Genomic DNA, 13,214 nt, shown 5'->3' on the forward strand with positions numbered 1-13,214 from the left:
GCCATGTACTTACTTTAAGAAGCAGATTTTTAGACCTCTCCCCCAGCATACTGAATCAGAATCTATGGAGGTGGGGTTCAGATCCACATCTTCATTAAGTAAGTTGGCATTATATGTACACCAAATTTGAAAGTCACTAAGCTATGTGATTTAATTTTTTCCCATGGTGTCTATATGCTTAGTATTCTTTAGTTTCTATTTCTAGCATTAACCTATTTACTGTCTCCAGTTTTGTTTATCCACCTTGACATTTCTGCTTGCTTATCTCAACGGCCATCTCTAAATTATAAATGTCCAAAACAGAACTATTGACTGTTGTTTTTTTCTCTACTTGTTCTTTCCCTGTTCTATCAGTAAAAAGTGGCACTCCTGTTTACCCTGTTGCCTAAGTCAGAAACCAGTGAGTCATTTTCCTTCTCTTTCAATATCTTACTTCTAAATAAACCTATCATTTGTATCCACAAGAATATCCCTTAGCCGACTCTTTAGCTCCATTGCTGCCTAGGTTGCCATTATTTCTAGCCTAGACTATTGCAGTAACTTCCTAACTGGTTTCCCCATTTCCTCTTTTACCATCTTTCTCCTGATACATTTCCACCCAGCAGCCATGATCTTCTTTTCAAAATGTAAATCAATTTATATCAACCTCCTGTCTTCCTGTTATAAACAAAGAAAACCCAAACTCCTCAACCAGGCCAGCAAGGCCACTTTTATGATAATGGCTTCTCATCCATGTATCATACTACCTATGTTATAGCCACACTAGCTGCTTTTGTTGTTAAATAAGCAAGTTTCTTCCTGCCTCAAGGATTTTCAGCTTATTCTCACTCTCTGGTATGTGCATCCCAAGGCCGGCTAGTTATCCTCTAGGTTCGGTGTTGCCTCCTCAGAATAGCAGCCTTTCCTGTCCCCTAATTAGCTTTTAATTAGTTTTGTTTTGTTTTATTTATTTATTTATTTATTACCACTGTATCCTATTCAATGCTTTCTTTAGTGTTAGGACACAATTTGTAATTGTTTCTTTATTGTCGGGACCGCCACTGGTTTTGAGAAGATAAAATGAAATAAAATGACTGTTATTCACCAGTATATTTCATGGTACTTTGCAAGAGTGTTCACTCAAAAGTATTGTATGAATGAATGGATATCAGTCTGGTATGTTCTAATAAAATTTATCATGCATATGATTTCCTGTACTCCATGATAAAAAGAACATAAGAAATAAGACATAGTTTCAGTCTTTAAGGATTTGGAATACATAATGTCATGGAAAATGAATGCTTACACTTTTATGGTAATAAAGACCTATGTCTCATAATTTTAGTTTGTAACTTTTTAAAGGATACATTCAAAGAACTCAAAAAGGAGTTCTATTACTGTTTATTCAAATCTTGTGAGGTGATCCCATTGTGGGATTAGAGCTGGCTTTGGGATTAGATCATTTAGTGATTACAACTGACTTAATCCACAATGTGTGAATAATTTAATGTGTCAAAGGCATATATTGGCTATCACAAAAGTCTTTCAAGAATGGGTTAAAAAGCATATGAAAGGCTGGGCATAGTGGTTTATGCCTGTAATCTCAGTACTTTGGAAGGCCAAGGCAGGAGGATTACTTGAGGCCTGGAATTCAAGACCAGCCTGGGCAACATAGTGAGACCCACATCTCTACAAAAAAATTTTTAAAAAGATGAATTAGGCATGGTGGCAAGCACCTGTAGTTCCAACAATTCATGAGGCTCAGGTGGGAGGATTGCTGGGTCCCAGAAATCTGAGGCTGCAGTGAGCTATGATAGCACCACTGCTCCCCAGCCTAGGTGACAGAGTAAAAATGTTACTACTATTTACCCTGTTGTTTTATTTATCAGAGACTGTGTCTCTGAAAACAGGGCACTTGAAGAACTTGGAGTCAGAACTATTCTTTAAAAGTAGGAGGCTGGGAAGCGATTCAAAAACAGTTATAATTGAATGATTCAGAATCTAGATTCCTAATCAGGGGAAACAGTTGATTTAACAATCATAGTCACTTCATGTATTTGTGAAGTGAGAAGACAATTATTTTCAGTTTGCCTGTATTCAGAGAAGCATCTATCACTTTAGATATATATTTTGCTTCTGAATAGCCATCTGTGGGATAAAAGGTATAGTAATAAAATCTTGTATTTTTTGTCTTATATTCTGTATTAGCTCAAATACTAATTAGCAAGAGAAAAGAAGTACAGTTTTCACAATGGGTTATGAGTTAGAATGATTTTTTCTGTTTCAGAAAATGAAGTATTTATTACATTTAATTAGTAGAAAATTACTAATGGGCTGTGCTAAAATTTTGGTTATATCATTGCCTTTTCCTGTTTCTCTCTCCTATTCCTTTCTCCAGCCCCATATAGTGCCTTAAAACTTGCTTTCAAGTGACTCTGCCTTAGGAAATAGAAGTTAAAATAGAATTATTTATAGAGATAGGGAAAAAAAGACAGTTGAACCAATCCTTTATCATCCTTTCACCTAGGCAACCTTATACCTTTTCAGATTCTTTGACTTCTCCCAGAAATAATTAAAGCTTTGTTTTAAGTAGCACAGAATGCTTTTCATCTATAACCTGAAGCTAAGCAATATTTCGGGGCCAATTTGTTGGATTTCCTAGAGTTACTAACTCTTTAGGTATGAACCAAACAAAATCCTTGTTGTTTTTATTTAAAAAGTAAGATTTTGTTGTGTTGATTATTGACTTGCTTTTATAGAAGCAAAACATTAGTTATGTCAGGGATTGATAAAGTGTTTTTCACCTTACACTTCAGTTGCGTGAAATGAATTTTTGATGTATTGTGGCAGAACTCTGACATTCATTCAGGAAATATCAATAACTATATAGCATTTGGTTTTAAGTTCATTGAATTTGAATTCTAGAATTTTCAGTGAAAACTAATGATAGAAGTTTTGATGTGTATTTTTACATTTGTATGCATGGATTATGGCAATATAAAAGATAACAAATGTTTCAATAAAATGGGGTATATAGGTTATTATTTATTTTGGGGATCTTGAAGGGAATATCAGAATCATTCTCATAGTAAATAGACTTCTGTTTTTTTGAGAGTCTCACTCTGTTGCCTGGGCTGCAGTGCAGTGGCACCATCTCGGCTTACTGCAATCTCCCCCTCCTGGGTTCAAGCAGTTCTCCTGCCTCAGTCTCTCGAGTAGCTAGGATTACAGGCGTGTGCTAATTTTTTGTATTTTTAGTAGAGACAAGGTTTTACCATGTTGCCCAGGCTGGTCTTGAACTCCCATACTCAAGTGATCTGCCCATCTCAGCCTCCCAAAGTGCTGGGGTTACAGGCATGAGCTGTTGCACCTGGCCATAGACTGACTTTTGTTTGCTACAAATAGAAACACTCGAGTTTAACTCTGTTTTCCAAATGAACTCTTTAAAATCAGAGACTCTAAATAGGCACAATTGTGGCAGTCCATTTGGGAAAAGAAAGATCTAGATTGCAGTACCTTCATGTATTTAGATATATTTTATAAAAATCACACTATAACAGTATCAGTACTTAATATATACTTTTAAAGTGCCGGATGTGTTCCATCCAGTGAATCTCCAGAGCTAGAGAATAATTAAAATGTGAGATTAAAATGTGAGAGATTGAAGTATACACACATTATATAGATAGAAAAGAAATCTCAGTGTGAGGATTATAAAGAAGAGTTCACTGCCTTCATTCCTATATAGTTGTATCTTCTAGTCAAGCCCCAGCCCCAAGAGGTTGGTTACCTTAGGAACCATCTCTCTAGTTCAGTCTGGATGTGGTCCCTTAGGCCTTTTTGGCTGGAAATCAGCCTCTTCTTTCTATCTTCATTAGCATTTTATTGGTAAGTCAGTTTTGGTACAACAGGTGTAAGAAGAGTACTATCTACATCCGTCAAATGGCCCTGACTTGAAGGTCAGCATCTGCCATTTCTTAATGACTAACCTCCTGATGTGAGGGAGAAGGAGCTAGGAACTAGCACCTCTTCTGCAGCTAGGAGTTGGATGCCACTCCAACCTTATAATATGTTGGTGTTTGGTAACTTTACCCTATTGTCTTGAAATTAGAGCAGACTTAACTTGAGATAATAGTATATAGTGTTTATCCTTTTTGATACAGGGTCTTACTCTGTCACCCTCCCAGGCTCATGCGATCCACCTGCCTCACCACCTGCATAGCTGAGACTGTAGGCACACTACTATGCCCGGCTAATTTTTTATTTTTTGTAGAGATGGGTTCTTGCTCTGTTGCCCAGGCTGGTCTTGAACTCCTGTGTGCAAGCAGTCCTCCCACTTCGGCCTCCCAAAGTCCTGGGATTATAGGCGTGAGCCACTGAGCCTGGTCAGTTTATCTTTTAAAAAGTCAGTTTCTCCCACCTTCAGCCAGCCTTCCTTTAGCTTATGCAGACATGATTGCCCCTCCTTTTGTTACAGTGTAAGACAACTCATTTCTTAAAGTACAATCTGCAAATACAGTGTGTATTCCTGTTTTTTTTTTAATTTAATTTTTTAGAGACAGGGTGTCGTTCTGTCATGCTGGCTGGAGTGCGGTGGTGTAGTCATAACTCAAGCACCCTCAAACTCCTGGGTTCATGCCTTCCTCTCGCTTCAGCCTCCTGAGTAGTTAGGACTGCAAGTGCATGCCACCGTGCCTGGCTACATTCCAGTATCTTTATTTATCATGTACTATGCTCACTTTCCTTATTTCTCACAGATTATCAGCCCTCTTAGTTCACGTTATAACAGGATGCTGTATACTTAACCTGATGTTAGATTTTGAAGAAGGCAGTATATATGCATATGTACAGAAGGGCAGTGTAAAGCAGTGAGTTAAACTGCCCAGGTTCGTAATCCAGCTCTACTACGTATTTCAGTTTGTGACTTAGGATAGGTTACTTAAGATTGTTAAACTTCAGATGATATTATAAGAATAATATATCTAAAGCACTTAACATAATATTTGGCACATAATAAACACAAAATAAATCTTAGTAGTTAATGTCATTCATAAGATTCAAAAAAGTCCCTGACCTATAACTGAAAATTTACAACTTGACACATAATTATCTCTTTCACCCTGTTCTCCCTTTTTATACTCTTTTAACACTTACGTGAATGGTATTAAAACACTCTGCCACTTTATTGTGATGTTTCAATTTAAGTTGAAGTAAGCCCTTGAGTAACTGGTAGAATATAGCCTTTGGTAGTATAAACTAATGAGAAATTCTCTGGAACAGTGACTGACAGGCCCTGGTATAATAGTGTACTACTTTTGGCCAAGTTTTATTCATCCTTAAGTCTGTTTTTCAGAGGGAAATAACAGAATATTTGTGTTACACCATATCATTACTGTTTATAGCATCAGAATTTGGGGATGCAGAGACAGAAATCTGTCTGTAACTAGATTACAGACAGTCTAACCTCAAACTAGGTTAGACAAAATGAAGAATTTCATGTAAGTCTCATGGAATTTCATTAAAGGAGGGATATATCTGCTCCCCAGGGAATCAAGTGCCACCAGAATTTATTTTCTCTATTTCTGCTTGTCTACATGGTTTACCTCTTTTTGTTTTTGAGACAGGGTCTTACTTTGTCACTCAGGCTGGAGTGCAGCGGTGCAGTCTTGGTTCACTGCAGCCTCGACCTCCCTGGATGAAGCCATCCTCCTGCCTCAGCCCCCCTAGTAGCTGGGACTATGAGCATGTGCCACCACACCCAGCTAATTCTTGTTGTATTTTTTGTAGGGACAGTGTTTTGCCATGTTGCCCAGTCTGGTCTCGAACTCCTGAGCTCAAGTGATCTGTCTACCTTGGCCTCCCAAAGTGCTAAGATTACAGGCATGAGGCACCGTGTCCCACCTGACTCACCTGACTTCTCTTTTCAGACCAACTTTCTTCATATGATGCTGTCAGTTTGTAGGTTTCCCACATTTACTACTTGAGATAGTCTGTGCTTCTTTCTTAAGTTGCTGTTGATAAAAATCCAGAAACAAAGTATGGACAAGCGTGGTTCATGTGCCCACTCCAAATATATGGCCAGAGAATACAGTGATTCCAATTATGTCAGCTACTATGGTCCAGGAGGCGAACTTTCAAGGAATATAAATGTTTGGAATGGAAGAAAGAATATTTCATGTGAGAAGACAAGTACAGAAGTAGAAGAGAGTAGAAGAGGCTTGCAGTGGAAATAAATAATCCTTAGGTGATGCTTGTTTATGCTTGCTAAATCTTTTAAGTACTTCAGTTAGCACAAAGTAGTAAGAACACAAATACATGCTATTGCAACTTGAAACAGGATTCCTCAGCAAAATTGATTCTGGTTTTTATTGTAGTTGTAGCCCAGAGTTTGCTGCAAGATTTTCACTTTCACCTTAGGTTAAATAAGAGACTTTTTAATACTGTCATGCTTCAAGTTGTATTTTTGGTGGTGATGATTTTTTCTTTGTTGCTTACTAAGCTGATATTACTCACCTGATATTGGGTGACAGCTTGAGTTACAAGTTTAATGCTATTAAGTAAGCATTTTCTTTTCTTTTTTTAATTTTCTTGAGACAGGGTCTCACTCTGTTGCCCAGGCTGGAGTGCAGTGGTACAGTCTCAGCTCACTGCAGCCTCTGCCTCCTGGGTTCAAGCAGTTGCCTCAGCCTCCTGAGTAGCTGGGATTACATGCCAGCACCACCATGCCTGGCTAATTTTTGTATTTTTAATAGAGATGGGGTTCCACTATGTTGGCCAGTCCAGTCTTGGACTCTTGACCTCAAGTGATCTGCCCCCTCAGTCTCCCAAGGTACTGGGATTACAGGTGTGAGCCACTGCGCCCAGCATAAGTAAGCATTTTGTTGATTGAATAAGTAAGGATATTTTGTTTACATTTGATAAAACCCATCTAAAAATAACCTTGTGTAAAAATAAACTATTAGAAGGTGTATGAATGTGTAGTTGGGTACAAGGAATATATGGAACCAGGGATTCAGCATCACCAGGACCTCCATCTCTCCTAATCCCTGGTTGAATCCTGTTGCGTCTCTTAAATTTTTTCTTTTCCACAACCACTAATTTCATTTAGTTTCTGATCATAATACAGGTGAATGTGTAGTGAATGATAGCAGTGGATTCCCACTTGGCTCAGTCTCCTTGGCAAGCAAACTAAATCTTCCCCTGCCTAAGTTCATGTTGAGTGTTTTGTTGTGTGTGTAATTTCCCCTAAATACTTCCATAGTGTTAGTAACTATTCAGTATGCTCAAATTGAGTCAGGAATATAACAGATCCCTTTAAAAATTACATAAAACTAGAGAAAGTAGTTAAAAATAGTAATCCTCATTTTCATTAATCTGTAACTGATCTTTCAGTAATGTGTAGCCTTCTGAAATGATACTTTTTTTTTTTTTAGTTACTATAAATGGTATGTATGCTCTGATCAGGGTGACCGGATTATCATTTTTGTTTCTGTACCTGTGCATTTGTCATTTGCTGTGACTTGATTTTTCTCCATCTGTGCCAGTTCTATTACGATTGTAATTCAAGCATTCCCCCTCTAAATGCACTGTGATCAGGCCACTTTTGACTCTCTTTTCTCTGCTTAGTCAATATTGGAGGTGTTGGAGAATTTTTCTTTGAGACATGAATTTTTTTCTTTTTCCTTTTTCCTTTTTTTTTCTTGAGACAGTCTCACTCTGTCACCCAGGCTGGAGTGCAGTGGCACGATCTCATCTCACTGCAACCTCTGCTTCCTGGGTTCAAGCAATTATCCTGCCTCGGCCTCCTGAGTAGCTGAAACTACAGGTGTGCACTACCATGCCTGGCTGATTGTTTTGTATTTTTAGTGGAGATGGGGTTTTGCCTTGTTGACCAGGCTGGTCTTGAACTCCTGCCCTCAAGTGTTCTGCCAACCTCAGCCTCCCAAAGTGCTGAGATTACAGGCATGAGCCACTGCGCTTGGCCTGAGAAATGAATTTTTATAAAGTGAATCACACTTCTCATCTGTATATCCAAGAGAGAAAAACCTTAATCTAACTATGATTGTCAGACATTATACATTCTTGATAATGGTTAAAAAAGAAAGTTTTTTCTCCATGTAGTTAGTATGTCACCTATCCTTTTGACAAATATTTGAGCTGGATATCATATGTCATATGATAAGCTTTATTAAAGTTAATGTTCAAGCTTTATTACCTCCCATTGGATAAGGTGATTTGCAGGTATCTTATCCCAGACCTGTGAGATTAGTGGTTTCCAAGGTGGTCTCATACCAGCAGCATTAGCATCACCTGAGATTTTTTTTTTTCTTTTTTTAATTGTAGGTTCTCAGGCTTCACTGGAGACTTACTAGGTCAGAAACTTGGGTGAGGCTCAGCAGCCCGTTTTAGTAAACCCTCAAGGTAATTCGGATGCCCTTGATTAGACAGACCAATGGTAGAGAGCCTGAGGACATTTGGTTGATTATACACCTCTTTTTTTGGAGTGAACCAAGTACCATGATCTTGTCAGAAGATGAGTTCAAAATAGAGCACGGCTGTGTAATTAGCTGTGTGGTTTCAAAGGATTAGCTGTAACACAGTTATAAAAATTAAAGGTAGTAGTAACAGGATAGTTTTGAGGATCAAATAATGAAACAAGTTTTTCATGAACTCTTAAGGCCTATGTAAATTTTAGTTGCAAACTGTTATGCTTATGTTTTTTCTTTTTGGGGCCCTTATTCATACTAGTGACTTCAATGGCTTTTCTTCACAATAGTGATCAGTTGCTAAACTTGCTTCTGATTTTGGGGTGCAGGGTGTGAGCTTAAGCAAAGTTACATGACCTGAGATTAGGAGGTCTGGGTATTGTAATAAAGTCTCTATCAGTGCAGATCCAATGGAATTGTATGTTTTGACACTGCCTTCATTGTTGCAAGAAAAAAAGACAGTGAAATCAAAGCACCTATCACAAACACCTGACACATAGAAGACACTTTATGGCAGCTATTTGTTATTCTTGTGTATAAAACTAGCTTTATGCTGGGCACGGTGGCTCACGTTTGCAATCCTATATTTTGGGAAGCCAAGGTGGGCAAATCGCTTGCACCCAAGTGTTTGAGACCAGCCTGGGCAACATGGTGAAACCCTTCTCTATGAAAAATACAAAAATTAACCAGGCATAGTGGTGCACATCTATAGTCCCAGCTACTTGGGAGGCTGAGGTGGGAGGATCATTTGAACCCAGTGGGTTGAGGCTGCAGTGAGCCATGATCATGCCACTGCACTCCAGCCTGGGTGACAGAGCAAGATTCTGTCTCAAAAAATAAATCTAGCCTTTTCATTATATTTCTCTTATTACACTTCTATCTCTTATTTCGAAGTTTTGTTTTAGTCCCTAAGGACTGACTTCCCACATTCCCAAATAGCAGTGTCCTGTACCAGATCCCTGGTACATGGACCAGATACTTGAAAACTTAAAGCACTGTTGGTGTTATACTTTGAGAAACACAGTATAAGAGCTATCAGTTGTTTGCCAGTGGGTTATTTAGCTAAAGTGGCGATACCTTGCCTTGATAAAGTTACCACTTTTTCAGGTTGTAGCTTCTGCAAATCATTAGGGATTTGGAATTGATTTATCTTTCAGAAATAGATTCACAAACTCATTCATAACCAGCATATCCATTTGTAATGTGAAATAGAAGTTTTGGATGATGCTTTCTTCCTAGTTCTTCATAAAATCTTTTCAAATTATAATCATTAATTTTTTCTCACATGGATTTTGAGTGATGGAAGTTGTGTCATCTAATCCAGTCTGATTTACCCATACCCATTGTAGCAATGTGTTTAACACACTACCTAGACTTACTTCTTTCTTTCCATGACTGCTGGAGAAATATGAACCATGTCTTATTCATGATTACCCTTTTTTTCTAGCTTTTAAACTGATGGTTTTCTGACTGTTTTGCTTCAGACCATGTGCATTGTATGTGGGTGTGCATAAGTGTATAATATGTTCACATGATTTGGATTAAATTTTCTTTTTATAATCAGAATTCTGTTACATTTCCCTGATGCTGTGCATTTCTTGTTTTCTTGTTTACTGGTTAGACTGAGTAGTTTGTATAGAAAGCTGATTTCATTTCATTGCATATGGACATTTATTTTGCATCCACAGAGGGTCTGATTTTTGTGGGGATTGAGGGAAGTCCCTGGCCAAGGCACCATGGTGTATTGATATGAATATGGGCTTTTGGAGTTAGACTGTTTAAATCTGGCTCTACTCCTTATAACTTGTGTGATTTCTGAAGAAATGCTTAAGCTGTCAGCCTCTGTTTTCTCATCTATGAAATGGAAATAATATAACAAATCTGTGTGATAGATGGTAAGGATTGCATGAGATGATTTTATGTGTAAATGGAGATAACCATAGAAAAGAATATATGGTTAATGTAGTCCATTATCATTTCTGTATATTACTACTGTTTTTTTTTTTTTTTCATGTGTTCGGGCTGAGCACTGAATGCTCTGAATTTCATCTGCCTTTCTGGGTTTGTTAACTTAATTTATAGTCTAATTCTCATTGTTTTATTTCTCCACCCTCAAGTATGGTACTTTTATTAAGAGTGGGCATCCATGCATAGCGTTAACTCTCATTGTGCATATATTGAATTGATTGCAAAAAGAATAGTCCATGTTAGACCATGGCTACTTTTTAATTATACTTAAAAATCTTGTTGTCAGCAATTAGAATTGGTTAATTTTATAGAAATACTAAAAAGATTGGGATATTCCTGGGTTTCAGAAATATTTTCAGTTTTACTTTTTTATGATCTGAGAATTCATGATACAGCTTTTATTCTTCAGTATAGAATGAATACTCCACAGATTTGTGGATTATAGCCTGGGAATCAGAAATATCACTGATTCAGATATTAACTTTTATTTTGATTTATTTAGGAAGGTGACATGCCAATTCATGAACTTCTCAGCCTTTATGGTTATGGTAGTACTGTTCGACTACCTGAAGAAGATGAAGAAGAGGAGGAAGAGGAAGAAGAAGGTGAAGATGATGAAGATGCTGATAATGATGACAACAGTGGCTGTAGTGGGGAAAATAAAGTAAGTCTACATACATATATTTAAGATTGTAGTCTTTATTCTTGTTGAAGTTAAAATTTCTTACATAACATAAAAATTGGAAATCCCCTGTAATGTACTCCTGAGAGGTAACAGTTTGGTCTTGTCGTTTCAGGTTTCTTTTTTTTCCAGTGCTTATTCTAATTTATTTATACCAACTTTCTTTTTTTGTTTGTGTGTTTTTTTTTGGAGATGGAGTCTCGCTCTGTCACCCAGGCTGGAGTGCAGTGGTGCTATCTTGGCTCACTGCAAGCTCTGCCTCCCGGGTTCACGCCATTCTCCTGCCTCAGCCTCCCCAGTAGCTGGGACTACAGGTGCCCGCCACTACGCCTGGCTAATTTTTTGTCTTTTTAGTAGAGACAGGGTTTCACCACGTTAGCCAGAATGGTCTTGATCTCCTGATCTCATGAACTGCCTGCCTTGGCCTCCCAAAGTGCTGGGATTACAGGCGTGAGCCACCACACCTGACCATTTATACCAACTTTCAAAAAAATGCTATTGCTTTTAAATAATGAAGGCTAATTGGCAGTTTGTGTTTATTTTTCTTTATTTTGAAATACTTTTAGATTTATAAAACTTTTAAAGCTAGTATAGAAAGTTGCTATACGATCAGCTTCTGCTAAGGTTAGCATCTTGGTACAGTGCTAGTAACTGCAGATTGAATTATACCAGTTTTTCTGCTAATGTACTTTTTCCTGTTGCAGGATCCAACCCAGAGTACGATATTACATCTAGTATATTCATTTTAGTCTTCTGCTTATATTAGAACAAAATTTATATGCTATGGCCTTTCATCTGCAACCGTTTTCTTTACGTCTTAAAGAAATTAAATTTATTATTCCCCAGGAGGAGAATATAAAGGATTCATCAGGTCAGGAGGATGAAACTCAGTCTTCCAATGATGATCCATCACAATCTGTTGCTTCTCAAGATGCCCAGGAAATTATCCGCCCACGTCGATGTAAATATTTTGATACAAGTAAGTGTTACTGGTTGATAATATTTGAATATAATTTTTACTATTTTAGGTATTACGTAAAATCCTCATTTTTTAAACTGGTCTTTAAATTCATTTAGTCTGAAATTCTTTTCAACAGTAAATGGATTTTTATTGTAAGTTATTAGTTTAGCAATGCACGGTCCCTGTTGTTAGTGAATATACTACGGTAATTGTGTCATGTACTACTTGACTTCAGTTGTATTTGTTTTTTCCTTGCCCTGTTTTTAAGTGTTTGTTTCATGGTCATCTTTTTATTTCTCATAGTCTTTCCCTTAGTTTCCATTTTTTACTTTCTTTGCCTCTTAGCCTTTTTTAGGTATATTCATAAATACACCTAAATTTCTGTAGTTTAAAAAGAAGAAAAACACTTGAAGAAAAATAAACTGTCATGAAATATGTAGTAAGGTAATATTATCTTTATTCTAAATCGGTTTTTTCCCGTAAGCTTTTATAGGAAATCATTTCATGAGAATACAGTTATGTAGAAAGTTTATGGTTTTTTTGGTTTTGTTTTTTTAAGTGATAGGGTGTTAATTATTTGGTTAGAAATATCTTGGCTTAATTCATTAGATACCTTTGAGCATATGCAAATATTTTATGGTAGATGTAAAAATAATTTGTAGATGTAGACAGGTTAAGCAGTCATTTTATAGTATTGGTGTCTTATTTATTCTAGACAGTGAAGTAGAAGAAGAATCTGAAGAAGATGAAGATTACATTCCATCAGAAGACTGGAAAAAGGTAGTTAGAACAATATTTTCCCAAAATTTAGATAAATTAATATATTTTTAAAAAGCCTAGTGTAATTATTTATTTTTACTAACTATGTATATTGATAAAATCGATGTAAGCCCTTTTATGACATTTAAATGTTTGGTAAATGTTCAGATTCCTTAACACATCTAGGTTAGAGATATATTTATCTTTTTATAAAATAAAATGAATTTAAAGAATTGGATTTTGTTGAGGAAGTCAGCACTCAAACTAAGATTAGAAATCTACATTTCTGGCCGGGTGTGGTGGCTCACGCCTGTAATCCCAGCACTTTGGGAGGCTGAGGCAGGCAGTTCGCTTGAGCCCAGGAGTTTGAGACCAGCCT

The 13,214-nt window shown here is 37.0% G+C and overlaps 1 protein-coding gene across 12 annotated transcripts in view; it reads left to right on the forward strand.

The window, feature by feature from the left end:
- Positions 1-13,214, forward strand: part of MIER1 (mesoderm induction early response 1, transcriptional regulator) — a 67,801-nt gene that overhangs the window by 22,993 nt on the left and 31,594 nt on the right. For all 12 annotated transcript variants that reach the window (XM_011936861.1, XM_011936860.1, XM_011936866.1 and 9 more), the window contains 3 exons: positions 10,936-11,097; positions 11,962-12,094; positions 12,792-12,856. In XM_011936861.1, the coding sequence (XP_011792251.1) occupies positions 10,936-11,097; positions 11,962-12,094; positions 12,792-12,856 (360 nt within the window). The remainder of the gene's footprint in view (positions 1-10,935; positions 11,098-11,961; positions 12,095-12,791; positions 12,857-13,214) is intronic.

Source organism: Colobus angolensis, unplaced genomic scaffold (assembly GCF_000951035.1).
Source record: "Colobus angolensis palliatus isolate OR3802 unplaced genomic scaffold, Cang.pa_1.0 Scaffold158, whole genome shotgun sequence".
NCBI lineage: Eukaryota > Metazoa > Chordata > Mammalia > Primates > Cercopithecidae > Colobus > Colobus angolensis.